The sequence below is a fragment of the Salvelinus sp. IW2-2015 genome, linkage group LG7 (genome assembly GCF_002910315.2).
Source record: "Salvelinus sp. IW2-2015 linkage group LG7, ASM291031v2, whole genome shotgun sequence".
In the NCBI taxonomy this organism is placed as follows: Eukaryota; Metazoa; Chordata; class Actinopteri; order Salmoniformes; family Salmonidae; genus Salvelinus; species Salvelinus sp. IW2-2015.
The window spans coordinates 28,123,763-28,142,400 of NC_036847.1; the positions used below are offsets into that span (position 1 = coordinate 28,123,763).

Sequence of the window (18,638 nt, forward strand, 5' to 3'; positions counted from 1 at the left end):
GGCAGCATTAACAGGATTAATGTGTTCGTATTAATAAATTCCCATTCAATTCTGTTCCTATACAATGTCAGTGTGCTTCTCAAATTATACAGCACATTGCTAAAATGAAATTGCATGCAAGTAATATAATATGAGAGTTCTGGACTTGTCTTGGTAGTCTGTACTGACTAACCTCTCTCTGGGTCTTCCAGCAGTCTCAGTACATCGTTGGCCCTGCCGTCCACCGTGAAACACAGATTCTGTTTCAGTTTAGGGAGCTGGACCACAAAGTGAGGGTCTCCATCAACTTCAGAATATAACATGTTGGACATTAAGAAAAACAGGTGAGAAACATTAACTTTCAGTCATATGTTGTGTTGTGCAGGCCCCTTACCAGAAGAGGAGAAGACTCTGACAGAGCTCAGTCTGGAGGGGGGGCCCAGCCCTGGAAGGACAACAGTGTCAATCTCATCTATCTGAAGCACTGAAACCAATGACAGGTCAGAGCCTGGCTCTGAAGTACATTAATCTTATGCTAGACTACATAGAAATACTTACGAGGATTTGATGCTGATTCATCCCCTGTAAACATTCAATTCCCAAAAAGATGTTAAACATCTGTATCAACTTAGAAACATACAAAGTATCCACATGGCCAACACAACTAAACAGTTACATACACACACATTTATGTATATGCATCTATCAACTATGACTTACATGAGTCATAGTCGAGGTCATAGTCGTAGGTTGCATCATAATCTGAAAGATGAAATCAGACGGACATCATTAGACACCAGACAGTTAAAACATACCCTCTCCCTGAGCTGGTCTGGGGGCTGTCATCAGAATCTCTATAGGGGAAACAGATTTTAATATACAACATTCATGTTGTTACAGTGAATCTATTTTTCATGGCAGGGAAGAAAGAGAGAACTCACCTTTAACCACCTCCATATCTAAAAGAAAACCCGGGAGAAAAAAAAGATTACAGTTTAAAGCACCACTTCATCACTTAATACATTTTGTGCAATAGAATGATTAAATCTACTGGCACACTCTTACATAAAAAGGTTTCCAAAAGGATTCCAGCAGTCCCCAAAGGAGAACCCTTTTTGGTTCCAGGTAGAGCCCTCTGTGTAAAAGGTCCTACATGAAACTCATAGGGGTTCTACCTAGAACCAAAAAGGGTTCTTCAAAGGGGTCTCCTATGGGGACAGCCTAAGAACCCTTTTAGGTTCTAGATTTAAAAAAGGGTGCTGTGTGTGCTTGATTCACCTTTTCTATGGAGCTGAATGGAAGTAGAGACATCTGGTGGAGAGAAGTGGAACATGTCACAACTAAGGGCAGATTGATAGTACAGTGCCCGTGGTGCATTCGATTGTACATTTACATTTTAGTCATTTAGCAGACGCTCTTATCCAGAGCGACATACAGTTAGAGTCAAGAAGATTTTTGAGAGAGAGCGAGAAAGTTGATCAGAGACAGAACACAAGTGTTTTGGAAAGAAAAGGGATACAGGTCTATAGTTAACATCAGAGGAGTCGAGTATTGGTTTCTTGAGGAGGGGAGCAGCTCAAGACATTTTGAAGTCAGATGGGACGCAGACAGTGGTCAGGGATGAGTTGATCAGAGAAGTGAAGAATAGGAGGTCTCCAGAAATGGTCTGGAGAAGGGGATGGGGTCGAGCAGGCAGGTTGTCGGGTGGCCAGACCTCACTCGTTGCAGGATAAAAAAAATAACCAGGAAAAGCCCATTGATACCCAGTCTCTTTTTCAAAGGAGACCTGGCCAAGAAAGCAGCAACAATCAATACATTACATCATTAAAACGTACAACATGTTCCAGCCAAAAAAAAAAGCATTTACACTCCTCCGTAACAAAGTCTCCCATCAATATTTTTTATTAATTCAGTGGCACTAACATATCTAGATGAAGCATGGATTGTAGACTATTCCATGCCGCTGGTGCACAAGAAGAAAAGGCAGTCTTGCCTAATACTGTGAATGTCCTGGGGACTTTAATAGCAACCACCTAGCAGACCGGGTATGGTAACTGCTGGTGGTGAAGGAGACCAGACTACAGAGGTAAAGAGGGAGTTTACCCAAAAGGGCTTTGTAGATGAACACATACAAATGTATCTTTCTGTGCATATAAAGTGAGGTCCAACCTACCATTTGGTACAATGTGCAATGGTGGGTGAGTGACTTGGCATTTGTAATAAAATGCAAGGATGCATGATAAACAGAGTCCAGTCTCTGTAAGACAGAGGAGGCTGCATGCATATACAACAAGTCACCATAATCAATTACAGAGAGAAAAGTGGCCTGAACAAGCTTCTTTCTAGCGAAAAGAGGGAAGCAAGCCTTAAGAAAATAAAAACCCAGTTTCAATTTAAGCTTTTTTACAAGATTATCCACATGAACTTTAAAAGACAAGTTGTCATCCAACCAAATACCTAGGTATTTGTAGGATGACACTTTTTCAATAGATAAGCCACCAGATGTGACAATGCTAACCTTCTCTGGCAGAGTTCTAGCTCTGGTAAAGGTCATGAATTTAGTTTATTGTACATTGAAGTTTGAGACCATAAAGGGAGGCCTGCATTGACTGAAAAGCAGTCTGGAGCTCTTCAACAGCCTGAACCAGAGAAGGAGCACATGAATATATGACTGTATCATCTGCATATAGATGTAACTTTGCTGGTTGCATCCCATTTCCCAATTCATTAATAAAAATTGAGAACAATGGAGCTAAAATGGAACCCTGGGGCACACCTATATTAATCTCAAGAAAGTTAGACTTGTGATTGTCAGTATATACACACACACATTGTGTTCTGTCAGAAAGATAGTTCCTAAACCAATTTACTGCCTCTTCACAGAGACCAATGTTTCTGAGTCTAGCTAGCAACATTTCATGGTCAACTAAATCAAAGGCCTTTGATGAATCCACAAACGGAGCAGCACAATGTTGCTTTTTATCAAGTGCATTAATATCATTTGCCACTGCCATAGCTGCAGTTGTGGTGCTGTGCCCCGATCTAAAGCCAGACTGAACCCCGCTCAGTATGTTATTTTCAATTAAGACGTTTAACTGTGAGTTCACTAGGGATTCATAGACTTTGGCCAGGATAGGGAGTTTGGAAATAGATGCTAATAACTAGCGTCCTGAGGGATCGCCACCCTTTAGCAGTGGGAGGACATAAGCTGATTTCCAAATGCTGGGTATGGAATTGGTCAAGAGACTCAAGTTGAAAATGTGAGCCACAGGTTCAGTAATAATACCAGTTGCTATCTTTAAGAGGTAGGGGTCCAGGTTGTCTGAACCTGCAGACTTTTTAGTGTCTATTGCCTTTAGTGCTTTATAGACCTCAGCATAAGAAACAGGCTCAAAATTAAAATGGTTCACATGAGGGCCTATATCATAGTTGACTGTAACAGAGCTTACATTAGAGGTCTGGGCCCCACCATTATTAAAAACTGAACTAGCAGATATGAAGTGCTTGTTAAAAACCCCTACAATATCAGCTTTATCCTTCACTTCATTAGAATCCATCATTAATGGTCAGGAAGGCCTGAGGATACATTAGAACCTGACACTGATTTGATTATCTTCCAGAACTGGGTAGGGTTGTTTAGGTTCTCTGTGACTGCATTTAAATAGCAATCTGATTTGGACTTCCTGATCAAACCTGTGCATTTGTTTCTTAGTGCTCTGAAGGAGGCCCAGTCAACAGGAGCATTTGTATGTCTAGCTTGAGCCCAAGAGATATCTCTTTCTAATTAATTCTGCCAAGTTATCTGAAAACCAGGGATGGTCCCTTCCACTGATTAAGGGGAAAAGGGGTATGCTTTTCACAAATGGACACAAATTTCATATAAAAACAAACAAAAKAATTGTCCCTGGCATTGTCAACATCGGGAATCAGACTTACTCGGTCAATACTTTGGTACAGATCACGTAAGAGCGCTTGCTCATCAAACTGTCTAAAATGTATTTAAAAAATATAACGGGGTTTGGTTTTGGTCATTTTTGTATTTCTAACACAAGTAATAGCACAGTGATCACGGACATCATTACAGAATATCCCAGTCGATGTGTATTTGTGAGGAGTCTTCGTTAGAATAATGTCCAATAGAGTTGATTTGTTAGGTGCTCTGGGATTCGGTCTTGTCGGCGCATTAATTAATTGAGCGAGATTCAGAGAGTCACACAGTTTAAAAGAGTCCGATACAGATGTAAGCATGTCCCAGTTCAAATCTCATAAAAAACTAATTCAGAGTCATTTAACTTGTGCAGGACATCAGAAAGAGTTTTGTGCGTCTCCCAAAGCCGGTCTGTAGCAGCCGACTACAGTGATGTGGGAGTCCTTATATAAACTCAGCAAAAAAAGAAACGTCCCTTTTTCAGGACCCTGTCTTTCAAAGATAATTAGTAAAAATCCATATCTTCATTGTAAGGGTTTAAACACTGGTTCCCATGCTTGTTCAATGAACCATAAACAATTAATGAACATGCACCTGTGGAACGGTCGTTAGGACACTAACAGCTGGACCTCCCGGGTGGTGCAGTGGTCTGTGTCACCAGAGACTCTGGGGTCGCGCACAGGCTCTGTCGCAGCCGACTGCGACCGGAAGGTCCGTGGGGCGACACACAATTGGCCTAGCGTTGTCCGGGTTAGGGAGGGTTTGGCCGGTAGGGATATCCTTGTCTCATTGCGCACTAGCGACTCCTGTGGCGGGCCGGGCGCAGTGCGCGCTAACCAGGTCGCCAGGTGCACGGTGTTTCCTCCGACACATTGGTGCGGCTGGCTTCCGGGTTGGATGCGCGCTGTGTTAAGAAGCAGTGCAGCTTGGTTGGGTTGTGTTTCGGAGGACGCATGGCTTTTGACCTTCGTCTCTCCCGAGCCCGTACCGGAGTTGTAGCGATGAGACAAGATAGTAACTACTAACAATTGGATACCACGAAAAAGGGGGTAAAAATTAAAAAATATAAAATTCAAAAAAGACACTAACAGCTTACAGACGGTAGGCAATTAAGGTCACAGTTATGAAAACCTAGGATAATAAAGGAGGCCTTTCTACTGACTGAAAAACACCAAAAGAAAGATGCCCAGGGTCCCTGCTCATCTGTGTGAACGTGCCTTAGGCATGCTGCAAGGAGGCAGGACTGCAGATGTGGCCAGGGCAATAAATTGCAATGTCGGAACTGTAAGACACCTAATACAGTACTACAGGGAGACAGGATGGATAGTGGCAAACCACGTAACACCTGCACAGGATTGGTACATCCGAACATCACACCTGCAGGACAGGTACAGGATGGCAACAACAACTGCCCGAGTTACACCAGGAACGCACAATCCCTCCATCAGTGCTCAGACTGTACGCAATAGGCTGAGAGAGGCTGGACTGAGGGCTTGTAGGCCTGTTGTAAGGCAGACATCACCGGCAACAACGTCGCCTATGGGCACAAACCCACCGTCGCTGGACCAGACAGGACTGGCAAAAAGTCCTGGAGGTGGAGGTCTGCCGTCATGGTCTGGGGCGGTGTGTCACAGCATCATCGGACTGAGCTTGTTGTCATTGCAGGCAATCCCAACGCTGTGCATTACAGGGAAGACATCCTCCTCCCTCATGTGGTACCCTTACTGCAGGCTCACCCTAACATGACCCTCCAGCATGACAATGCCACCAGCCATACTGCTCGTTCTGTGCGCGATTTCCTGCAAGACAGGAATGTCAGTGTTCTGCCATGGCCAGCGAAGAGCCCGGATCTCAATCCCATTGAGCACATCTGGGACCTGTTGGATCGGAGGGTGAGGGCTAGGGCCATTCCCCCCAGAAATGTCCGGGAACTTGCAGGTGCCTTGGTGGAAGAGTGGGGTAACATCACACAGCAAGAACTGGCAAATCTGGTGCAGTCCATGAAGAGGAGATGCACTGCAGTACTTAATGCAGCTGGTGGCCACACCAGATACTGACTGTTACTTTTGACCCCCCCTTTGTTTAGGGACACATTATTCAATTTCTGTTAGTCACAGGTCTGTGGAACTTGTTCAGTTTATGTCTCAGTTGTTGAGTCTTGTTATGGTCATACAAATATTTACACATGTTAAGTTTGCTAAAAATAAACGCAGTTGATAGTGAGAGGACGTTTATTTTTTTCCTGAGTTTGCGTTCACTTTAACCGCAAGCAATTCAAAATGTTTGGCTTTGGTAATCGAGAGAATTGCAGAGGTGTTGACCTCTTTGGGCTGCAGGGGCAGTATTGAGTAGCCTGGATAAAAGGTGCCCATTTCAAACGGCCTCGTACTCAATTCTTGCTCGTACAATATGCATATTATTATTACTATTGGATAGAAAACACTCTCTAGTTTCTAAAACCGTTTGAATTATATCTGTGAGTAAAACAGAACTCATTTTGCAGCAAACTTCCTGACAGGAAGTGGAAAATCTGAAATCGATGCTCTGTTCTAGGGCCTGCCTATAAATGTGCTTGATATTTATTAGTATACATGCACTTCATACGCCTTCCACTAGATGTCAACAGGCAGTGAGAGAAGAAATGGAGTGTATAACATCATCTGAGGTCGAATAAAAGCTCTTGGCATAACGTGACCMCAATTTCCTGTTTTCTGGAACGCGCGAGAAGTGACCTGGTATTGCCTTCTGTAAAGCTGTCGTTATAGACGACTAATATCTCCGGCTTTGATTTTATTTGATACATGTGACAATATCATCGTAAAGTATGTTTTTTCAATATAGTTTTATTAGATTATTGAATTTTTTTCGGGACGTTAGGCGTGTTGCTTTGTCTGCGTATGTTCAGGAAGGAGAGCTTCACGCCACTTTGCTAGCTTTCCGTGCTAATTGACTGGAGAAGAGGACATTCTAAATCCAAACAACGATTGTTCTGGACAAAGGACCCCTTGTACAACATTCTGATGGAAGATCATCAAAAGTAGGACCCATTTTATGATGCTATTTCATATATCTGTCGAACATGTGAACTAGTAGTTTGCGCCCAGATTTTGGGCACGCTCGCCATAACGTAAACTGCATGTCGTAATGAAGTTATTTTTAGAATTCTAACACGGCGATTGCATTAAGAACTAGTGTATCTATCATTTCCTATACAACATGTATTTTTTAGTAATGTTTATGAATAGTTATTTGGTCAGAATATGTGAGTGTCAGAAAAATATCCGGACGTTGTGGGAAAAAGATGCTACGTTAGCACAATGTATAACCACTGATTTCAGCTCTAAATATGCACATTTTCGAACAAAACATAAGTGTATGTATAACCTGATGTTATAGGACTGTCATCTGATGAAGCTTATCAAGGTTAGTCAAAAATKATATATMTTTTGCTGGTTTGTTACGATCGCTAACTTTTGCTGCTGGTAAATGGCTTGTGTTTCAGGCTATTGTGGTAAGCTAATATAATGCTATATTGTGTTTTCGCTGTAAAACACTTAAGAAAATCGGATATTGGCTGGAATCACAAGATGCCTGTCTTTCATTTGCTGTACACCATGTATTTTTCATAAATGTTTTATGATGAGTATTTAGGTATTTGACGTTGGTGTCTGTAATTACTCTGGCTGCTTCGGTGCTATTTCTGATGGTAGCTGTGATGGTAGCTGCAATGTAAAACTGATTTATAGCTCAAATATGCACATTTTTCGAACAAAACATAGATTTATTGAATAACATGTTATAAGACTGTCATCTGATGAAGTTGTTTCTTGGTTAGTTTGGTTGGTTCTTGGTTAGTTAGGTTGGTTTTGTGCATGCTACCTGTGCTGTGAAAAATGTCTGTCCTTTTTTGTATTTGGTGGTGAGCTAACATAAATATACGTGGTGTTTTCGCTGTAAAACATTTTAAAAATCGGACATGTTGGCTGGATTCACAAGATGTTTATCTTTCATATGCTGTATTGGACTTGTTAATGTGACTTGTTAATGTCTATTTTTGGAAATAGACTTCTGACATTAACATGCAAGAGGCCAAAACCTGCTCTGTTTTTGAAATCATAGGGAGTCGGTAGAGATTGCATGGTATCTACCTGCCCAGGGTTTGGTCACACGTTACCAGAGATCAACAATAAACGCATAACAATATATCTGTTGCCCAATGCGTGAGGACTTGGCGGAGCCAGCACCATTGTCAATAAAACAAACGGAGTCTTTCGACACAGAAAMAAATTGTCATTCAATAGTTTGAGATTTTGGAAGTATGCCATCAAGTGTAGGTCCAGTTGCGTTTGAGAGTGGTACAAATGCAATTGCAGAGAGAGACCAAGTTCCTGGTGGTATTGACATGATGGTCTCGGAGCGTTTGCAAATTGTAGGGCATAAGGCGAAGATAATTCACTCACCTATTGATCATTCAGCCTATTTAATCCATGATGGCATTGAGTAAAGAGCAGGCACAGTAACAGATACCTCTAAAAACCAACATTATGTATTTCAGCACAGGTGTGCAACGACCTGTAGAAGTTGTGCACAGTCGTGGCCAAAAGTTTTGAGAATGGAAATTAATATTTGTGTCACAAAGTTTGCTGCTTCAGTGTCTTTAGATATTTTTGTCAGATGTTACTATGGAATACTGAAGTATAATTACAAGCATTTCATAAGTGTCAAAGGCTTTTATTGACAATTACATGAAGTTGATGCAAAGAGCCAATATTTGCAGTGTTGACCCTTCGTTTCAAGACCTCTGCAATCCACCGGCATGCTGTCAATTCACTTTTGGGCCACATCCTGACTGATGGCAGCCCATTCTTGCATAATCAATGCTTGGTGTTTTTCAGAATTTGTGGGGTTTTGTTTGTCCACCCGCCTCTTGAGGATTGACCACAAGTTCTCAATGGGATTAAGGTCTGGGGAGTTTCCTGGCCATGGACCCAAAATATCAATGTTTTGTTCCCCGAGCCACTTAGTTATCACCTTTGCCTTATGGCAAGGTGCTCCGTCATGCTGGAAAAGGCATTGTCCGTCATCAAACTGCTCCTGGATGGTTGGGAGAAGTTGCTCTCGGAGGATGTGTTGGTACTGTCGTGTCTTTACTATCATTAAATTGAAGACTTAGTTTTTAATCAAAGATTCCTGTAATTAGTATTACGCGATTAAACTGAATAATCATGTAACTGTAATTAACTAGGAAGTCGGGGCACCAAGGAAAATATTCAGATTACAAAGTTATAATTTCCTAATATAACCTTTCAGATATTTTCATATCTGATCAATAGTCTTCTGATTAATGAATTATTTATTTTACCTCACGTTAGTCTCATTCCAAACATCGTAAATCTGCACGAACCCAGTCTTCCCTATGAGTCATCCATACATCAATTGTCTTAAATAATTTATTTATTACTAACTAAGTAATTCACAGAAATGCATAAACAAACAAAGTAAATATGGTTACAAGAAATGATAGGAGAATGTGCCCTAGTGGGCTAAACCAGCATGGCGGCTTGTTAGACCAAAGGGAAGTGGGGGTCGACTGAGAAGTCACTACAGAGTTAATAATTATAACAATTGAAATGCTAATCCTTTGCACATGAACGCTCACTCATTCGGGAACAATTGCAATCAATATATATATATATTTACGCTCAGTGTGTCGTCTTGATCGCTGTTGAAAAGTTAGTTTCTGTTGGAGAGTTTCCGTCCTCTCTCTCTCTCTGTCGTGGTTAGAGTGGATAGTTCAGAGTGACATTCATTCGTGTTGTTGTAGAATGGATGTTTCGGCGGTTGTCGTTCTACGCGTTCAATGATACCGAATTCATAGCTGCAGACAAGTAATTAATATCAAAGACTTGTTCTTATTCTGTCTGTATCATTAGTCTACGAGTTTAACCACGTGGTATGGTTAAAAGATTCAGCAGTCTGGTCTCAAACCTTGGCCCTCTCGTTATCGAGGTAAGCTGGTCCGCAACCTTTAGCCATCTCGTAATTGAGATAAGCTCGGTCTGGTGATAGAAAACCCGAGTGGGGGTTTTATTCGGAAGGGCCGAAAAAGGGCTGTCCCAGGATGCCTGACCCTAACTGGGCTTATGGGCGGTCCTCTGATTTAGTTCAACTCAAAAGGGAATTGGAGTTTCCTTCATTAAAACAGTCCAAAATCACATTACACCATTTTACAAACAGTATCATACTCACTCATTCATCTTATACAACAATTAGATGTAAACCTCATATCTGAGTCTATTATATAAACAGCGTTATGGTAATGTGGCCGCACTGTCTCCCATGAGCTTCCCCAAGTTGTAACAAACGGACCAGTTCGTAGCTGGATTCTTCACCGATCTTTTATACCTTCTCCGGAACGTAAATGTTGTTCGGACCTCAAGTTCTGTGAGGTGGAAGAAATTCCTTTGTTTTCTATGAAAGCTCACCGTCTCCTCATGCACACAGTATAGAGGCAATCTCTTCCAGGAATTTACGACCTCTCTGACCACAGCAGCCTAGTTGTAGGGGGCAGGAAGAGGCAGGGAGAGGGGGATGGGGCTCGCTGTACCCAAATAGGGCAATGTCATGACAGTACCGTTCTTTATTCATGTAGCGCGCCAAATTCAAATATATTACTACAAAAATCTAGCTTTCATGAAATCACACATGAAAGACATCAAATTAAAGCTACACATGTTGTGAATCCAGCCAACATGTCTGATTTCAAAAAGGAAAGCACACCAAACAATTATGTTAGCTCAGTACACAGCCACAGAAAAACACAGCCATTTTCCCAGCAAAATATAGTAGTAACAAAAAGCAGAAATAGAGATAAAATGAATCACTAACCTTTGAACATCTTCATCAGATGACACTCATGACATCATGTTACACAATACATTTATGTTTTGTTCGATAATGTGCATATTTATATCCACAGATCTCGGTTTACATTGGCTCCATGTTCAGAAATGCATCCAAAATATCCGGAGTAATTACTGAGAGCCAAGTCAAATAACAGAAATACTCATCATAAACTTTGATGAAAGATACATGTTTTACATATAATTAAAGATACACTTGTTCTTAATGCAACCGCTATGTCAGATTTAAAAAAAACTTTACGTAAAAAGCACGCCATGCAATAATCTGAGACGGCGCTCAGATTTAACAACATTTCTCCGCCATGTTGGAGTCAACAGAAATACKAAATTACATCATAAATATTCCCTTACCTTTGATTATCTTCATCAGAATGCAGTGCCAGGAATCCTAGTTCCACAATAAATCGTTGTTTTGTTCGATAATGTCCATTACTTATGTCCAATTAGCTAATTTTGATAGCATGTGTAGTACACGTGTCCAAACGCTYGCGCAGCTGCAGGCAAACGTCAGATGAAAACTTCAAAAAGTTATATTAGAAGTCGAATAAACTGGTCAAACTTAGTAGAGAATCAATCTTCAGGATGTTGTTATCATATATATCCAATAACGTTCCAACCGGAGCATTCTTTTCAGTCTCTATAAGTAATGGAACGCATGGCGATATCATGAGAAAAGTGCGTGACCAAGAACTGGCACTCTGCCAGACCACTGACTCAAACACCTCCCATCCGGTCCCACAACACAGCATAAGCTTCATTCCACGTTCTACTGACTGTTGACATCTAGTGGAAGGCGTAGGAAGTGCAAACAGATCCATATATTACAGGGAATTGAATAGGCGATGACTTTAACATTGACCACACTCAGAATTCTCACTTCCTGTTTGGATTTTTTTCTCAGGTTTTTGCCTGCAATATGAGTTCTGTTATACTCACAGACATCATTCAAACAGTTTTAGAAACTCCGGAGTGTTTTCTATCCAATAGTAATACTAATATGCATATATTAGCATCTGGTACAGAGTAGAGGCAGTTCACTATGGGCACGCAATTCATCCAAAAGTGAAAATGCTGCCCCCTATATCAAAGAAGTTAAGCAAAAATGTGAGTGAGCCCACTCCCTTGGCTGAGAAGCAACCCCACACATGAATGGTCTCAGGATGCTTTACTGTTTGCATGACACAGGACTGATGGTAGCGCTCACCTTGTCTTCTCCGGACAAGCTTTTTTCCGCATGCCCCAAACAATCGGAAAGGGGATTCATCAGAGAAAATTACTTTACCCCAGTCCTCAGCAGTCCAATCCCTGTACCTTTTGCAGAATATCAGTCTGTCCCTGAAGTTTTTCCTGGAGAGAAGTGGCTTCTTTGCTGCCCTTCTTGACACCAGGCCATCCTCCAAAAGTATTCGCCTCACTGTGCGTGAAGATGCAYTCACACCTGCCTGCTGCCATTCCTGAGCAAGCTCTGTACTGGTGGTGCCCCGATCCCGCAGCTCAACTTTAGGAGACGGCCCTGGCGCTTTCTGGACTTTCTTGGGTGCCCTGAAGCCTTCTTCACAACAATTTAACCGCTCTCCTTGAAGTTCTTGATGATCCGATAAATGGTTGATTTAGGTGCAATCTTACTGGCAGCAATATCCTTGCCTGTGAAGCCCTTTTTGTGCAAAGCAATGATGATGGCACGTGTTTCCTTGCAGGTAACAATGATTCCAAGCACCACCCTCCTTTTGAAGCTTCCAGTCTGTTATTCGAACTCAATCAGCATGACAGAGTGATCTCCAGCCTTGTCCTCGTCAACACTCACACCTGTGTTAACGAGAGAATCACTGACACGATGTCAGCTGATCCTTTTGTGGCAGGGCTGAAATGCAGTGGAAATGTGTTTTGGGGATTCAGTAAATTTGCATGGCAAAGAGGGACTTCGCAATTAATTGCAATTCATCTGATCACTCTTCATAACATTCTGGAGTATATGCAAATTGCCATCATACAAACTGAAGCAGCAGACTTTGTGAAAATGTATATTTGTGTCATTCTCAAAACTTTTGGCCACGACTGTAGAACGTAGAATTTCCCACCGCCCAAGGTGCATCAGGTTTTCCAATCTGATAACCGCTTCTCCGCTCCTAGCCTTCAGTGCGCACCTGCGCTCGCGTAGCAGGCCTTGTGCGCAGACAGACGCTCCTGACTCAGCGAGTTCCAACTCCAGAAAGGTGTAGATAAAAATAAAATCAAAATCTTTGTACAAGTATATTTTGTAAAATAGAGATAGATCTAAAAATAGTTATATACAGCATCCACCTTTACATCAAAAGTATTTGGTTCTGTAAACAGGATCAGGGTCATTAAAACATAACTCTTAAATTTGATCTCAAGGATCACACGGACAGACTGATTGGCTACCATCTTTGATTTGCTCAATGGCGCTTTCTCCCCTCTCTCTGTCATCTGGAGAGAGAGGGGAGAAAGAGGTCAAGGCTTAAGGTAGTTCTGTGTGAGTGAGACAAGTGGACTCAATAGGCTGAGTGAATGAGTAGTGGATGTGGTCCACCTTTTTTTCCAAAGTGGTTGACAAAGTTGTCTGCAGATAGGGAGGAGGGAGACTCACAATGAGTCACCCAGCCATGGAGCAGGAGAGGAGGGCCGAGCCGGCTGGGAGGAAAGGGGACAGTGTGAGTCGTAGTATGCGGAAAGGGCAAAGAGGCAGAAGGGAAAAGGATTTAGCAGAAGGGAGAGATGATAGGATAGAAGAGGAGAGAGTAGTGGGAGAGAGAGCGAGAGAGAGATTGTGAAGGCGCATGACCATCTGGGTAGGGACTGAGTGGTTAGGGTTGGAGGAAAGGAGACAGAAAAGGAAAAAGGAAATTAGTGATCAGAGACCTGTGGGGTGGGGGGTTGCAGTGAGATTAGTAGGCAAACAGCCTCTAGTAAAGATGAGGTCGAGCATATTGCTTGCCTTGTGAGTTGGAGGGGATTGTGAAAGGGTGAGGTCAAGAGGCAAGGAGGGGAGATTTGGAAATAAATTAATTGAAGGCAGACGTCAGGAGGTGGAAGTCACCAAGTACAAAGAGCAGTGAGCTATCGTCAGGAAATTAGCTTATCAAGGTGTCAAGCTCATTGAGGAACTCTCTAAGGGCACCTGGTAGGCGATAGATGACAAGTGACAGTGACAGCATGGAATTCAAATGAGAAGATGGACAGGTCAGAGAGGGAGAACAGAGAAAATCTCCACAGCCAGATGCTCTCAGACTATGAGAGAAAACATAGTCAGGTGAAGAAAGAGCAGCTGGAGTAGCAGTGTTCTCTGTGGTGATCCATGTCTCCCTCAGGGCCAAAAGTCAAGGGTCTGAAGGGCAGCATAGGCTGAGATGAACTCAACTTTCTTGACCGCCGATCAGCAGTTCCAAAAACTACCAGAGACCCGGAATTCCACATGGATTGTGCGCACAGGGTACACTAAATTAGAAGTGGAACATCTGTAAAGCCTACAGGGAGTGGTGCGAACAGGTATAGGAAACACACACATAAGCTACAAAAGAGCAAAATTAGATAATCGGTAAATAACTAGGTAAGATACTCAAGTGAGAGAGGGGTGTAGCGCCTCCCTCTCTTTCCTTCCTCCAACAACTCCACAGAACAATTCGTCAAAACCGCCTTTGTTTCCTTGACAAAAGCGCCACTGACACACCCGCCGCTTAGAGCGGCTGCTGTGAAACCAGGGGAGACTGAAGAAGTAACAATAATTGCTAATTGCCTAGAAGAGGTGGAGAACACAACACCCTGTACTAATTGCTGATTGCCTAGGAGAGGTGAAACCACTCCCCCCCAATACAGCCACTGATTACCAAAACAAGTCACAAACTGCCCTGCCCCTTGATCCTGGTTGATGTGTGAAAACTATCTGAAACTTATAAGCAGTCAGCAGTTCATACACCAAGTATTCTACTTGGAAAACAGGCAGCACTTAAAGTAGATGGCCATAGCTAGCAAAAAAACAGTACTAGACCACAACAGATAAAGACAAAACAAATTATACTTATCACTCCTGGCGATATCAGGAGTCCTCTAGCTATCCTCTAGCTATTGTACTAGTACTTCTCTGATAGACAGGTACAAAATATGGACTGTAAGTTCAATACCCGATACAAAGAAATGTATATAATATGTAATACTGGTATTCAGTAAAAATGTATCCTCGCCTATACTTTGCATACTGCTTTTTGGAGTTCCAAGTGAAATAGACAGTAGAGAGTGGACTTATCTCTCGTGCACAGATGCACATAATTGATATTGTAGCATCTGTCAACAGACTGTGGGATGCGACGACTAACAAAGAACATTGTTCCAGTGAGCTGTTTTTTTGTCACTGATCATTTGGACAAATCACGATTTTGCAGGTGCTCGCATCTTTACAATTTTGGAAGGGGAGGGACATTTGACCCATAGACTTGCATGGAATTTGAGAGAGAGGGGGGAGGAGCTACCATTCTAGTTTCTTTTCGAAGATCTGGCACAATTACGCAAGATTTTAGTTCTGGTTTCCGAGATTAGTGGAAGACCTACCCAATAGTCCTGCAGCCTCCCACAGTTTTGGTCCGTCTGTAACGCCTGGCATGGGGGCAAACGTGGCAGAGACAAAGGTGGCAATCTGGTCCACATCTGGGTCTGTGTCTGTGTTACTGCCCTGTGGAGCTGGAGTAGGGGGGACATACTTAAGACTGTACAGGTGTGTGGTGACCTGACGTTGGTTGGCATCAGCGGCAGACATGGTGGCGTTTTCTGAGGAAGAGGAGGATGAGAGGGATATTCTAACTGGCGGGAGGACTGTTCTAACAGAGATGGGCAGGGGCGTAGTGGGTTTCCCAGGCTGTGGAGCAGGGGTTGGGTTGGCTCTGACTGAGGTGGTGGTGGTAGTGGAGGTAGTGGTATTCACAGTTGTAGGGACTGTAGTCTTTACTGTTTTGCTTTGGGTGGTAGTGGTGGTGGTTGTAGTGATGGTCTTCACTGTGGTGGGTGGAGGGGTTGTGGTGGTGGTTTTCCCAGGTGCAGGAGCGGCAGCTGTTTTGAGCGAGTTGGCCAGGGGGGTAGAGAATATCCTGGCGGGAGGGGCAGGGGCAGTTTTAGGAGAGCTGGGAGGAGGGGTGGGGGGTTTTCCTGAGAGAGGGGCATGGACGGTTTTGGCGGCACTGGGGCTGGGGGTGCTAGTCTTAGTGGTTTTCTTGGGGGATGGTGGAGCCACTGTTTTCGCTGGGTTGGGTTTTGTTGGTGGGGTGGAGCCCTTTCTGGGTTGAGGTGGTTGGAGAGGTGGAGGCTTTGTGACAAGAGGATCTGGTTTAGCTTTGATCATCCTGGTCTTTTTCACAGGGATTGGGGAGGCTATGTTGGTGACAGGTGTGTGGGCTACTGTGGTTGTTGTAGTAGCTCTGGTGGTGGTGGGTCGAACCGTTGTAGTTGACGCTGAGGTAGGAATTTCATCGGCATCAGGCTTAACTACAACGAGGGAAGTAACAGGCGTGACAAAGTTGTACTTGAGGGAGAGGTTGGTGGCCTTCTCTCCCAGCAGTTTCTGTATGTTCGTGTCAGTGGTGTTCAGTTTGGCCAGCAGCAGCTCTTTGATAGTGAAGTAAGCCCAGAGACGCCGTACGAAGCTGGGGATTCCATCCATGCCCCCAGGGCAGCCCATAGAGAGCACTGTCCTATTCCCCTCTCCATTAGACACCAACACCTCATTCTCCACATTCACCTTCTGCTTGGAGCCACTGGCCGTCAGAGACACCTGAGAGGAAAATACAAAAGTAGAGAAGAGAAGATAAGAGAAGATACATCTTTATTTGCCATTACAATATGAATAATTCAAGTGGACATTTCCTTTCATCTTATGGCATAAACAATTCACAAACACAGATCAAGCAACATGATCTAAATGATACAAACCTTCAGGTCCCTGACCCCTGGCTTGACCTTCCCAGTGACCACCAGCTCGGAGCCCTGGAAGTAGTTAGGGAAGAGGGAGCGTGTGACGTCAAAGGCCTGGTCGTCCATGTAGGTCAGCTGTATGTCTGACAGTAGCGGACTGGCCACCTCATCGTAGAATCCCTTCAGCTGGAGTGCGGCGTCCGCATCCTCGTACACCATCCTCGCCACGCCGCGGTTGTCCAGTGCCAGGCGCCGTAGCAAAGGGAAGTCGGCGTCGTCCCCGAAAGCCAGGCCGAACAGAGAGGTGGCCCCCAGGGCGCTCTTAGCGTTGCTCAGGATGAAGTCACCGGATGTCACACCGATGGTAGCCTCACCGTCCGTCAGGAAGATGACCAGAGGGACCCGGCGGGTGCCACCGGAGGAGGAGGGAGGGTTGACCAGCTGGGCGGCTGAGAGGAGGGCTGCATTGATGTTGGTCCCTGGAGGATAGAGGGACAAATGGGAAGGAGACGTGGAGCAGAGAGGTAGGGGTGGAGGTGGAAGGAATGGAGGATGCAGAAGAAGAGGGAGAAGAGGAGACAGAAGAGGAGGAAAAAGGGTAGGCAGAAGATGGAATGAAATAAAGAAGAGAGAAATACCGACAGTGTTTTCATGGTCTTGTCAGGTTGCGGCAGATATAATGCAATTGAAGTACATCAGACTCAATCCCACTCACATCCTTCAGCGATGATCCTCTTGACAAAGTCCTTAGCGTCTCGTATGTTACTCCGCGTGGCCCTCACTGTGCGACCCTTCTTCCAGGTGTGGACCTTGTCTGAGAAAGTGATGATGTTGAAGTGGTCCTCCTCACGCAGGTCTCCCAGGATTGTGGACATCGCCTGCTTTGTCTGGTCCACATAAATGCAGAGAGAAGAGAAAGGATCAATTATTGATCTATATAATGTAGAGTCAATGTTGTCATTCTTGTCTAAATGAATGAGGTGCAGCTGGGTGCAATGTGAAAGAGGTACAGTTGTAGGATCTTAATTTGATCACTCTTTGTAGCTGAGAATTTTGCAGGAAATGCAGATGAGCTTCGTGATTTACACAAATTCACTGAAAACCCACACTAACACACAATTAACAATATTTCACTTTTCATGTAGCCTACTTTTGTCAAGCTAATAGCCTAACCCCCGATCAAGCAACATTATGGACTAAATGTTCAAATCCTGTTGCTGCATTATTTTGCTGTGACAATATAGGTCAAATAAATAAATACATCTGTAATACTTCTACTGTACCTGTTTGATCTTGGTGCCAATCATGGAGCCACTGACATCAATGACAAAGATGACATCCTTGGGGACAACAGGAAGCCCCCGAGGTGCAAAGTAGTGGACAAAGTATCCATCAAACACCTGAGAGAGGCCAAAAGAAGAGAATAATAACTCACTTGATTAGATTATTGTCTCACTAGATACTGTCATTTGTACAGTATTTGTTGTGTAGGACTTTGGTCCTAGACAGTGTGTAGTGCTTGTGCAAGCGTGTATGCATGGGTGTGTGTGTGTGCTGACCTGTATGTCCCCTATAAGGTCACTGAGTTCTACATCGTACTGGATGATGTAGTCAGCGTTGAGTCCCTTAGAAGAGGCACTGCTCTGCTGCTGCAGGCTGGGGCTGTAGTGCACATGGGCACAACGAGGGTTCTGCTGGACCTGGGTGGAGGCTGGAGCCTCAGACTCACCTGGATGGAAGAGAAGGGAGGCCAGAGAACACCCAGTCAGTTCACAGACAGTCATTGTGCATGTTTGAGATACAGTATACTACAGTATGTTGAAGTCGGACTGCACACAATCACACAACTACAAATCACCCTACTATACAATAACTACTCATTATTTTTTTAA

The 18,638-nt window shown here is 43.6% G+C and overlaps 1 protein-coding gene across 1 annotated transcript in view; it reads right to left on the bottom strand.

Annotated features, from left to right (window-relative positions):
* The window catches only part of LOC111966761 (inter-alpha-trypsin inhibitor heavy chain H6-like), a 42,012-nt gene that overhangs the window by 1,615 nt on the left and 21,759 nt on the right, over positions 1-18,638 (bottom strand). Inside the window, exons 6-16 of the mRNA XM_023991673.1 lie at positions 18,306-18,475; positions 18,030-18,146; positions 17,462-17,633; positions 16,765-17,225; positions 15,394-16,606; positions 1,258-1,290; positions 921-938; positions 700-741; positions 538-561; positions 374-424; positions 173-286 (exon numbers count right to left, since the gene is read on the bottom strand). Coding sequence (XP_023847441.1) covers positions 173-286; positions 374-424; positions 538-561; positions 700-741; positions 921-938; positions 1,258-1,290; positions 15,394-16,606; positions 16,765-17,225; positions 17,462-17,633; positions 18,030-18,146; positions 18,306-18,475 — 2,415 coding nt within the window. The remainder of the gene's footprint in view (positions 1-172; positions 287-373; positions 425-537; positions 562-699; positions 742-920; positions 939-1,257; positions 1,291-15,393; positions 16,607-16,764; positions 17,226-17,461; positions 17,634-18,029; positions 18,147-18,305; positions 18,476-18,638) is intronic.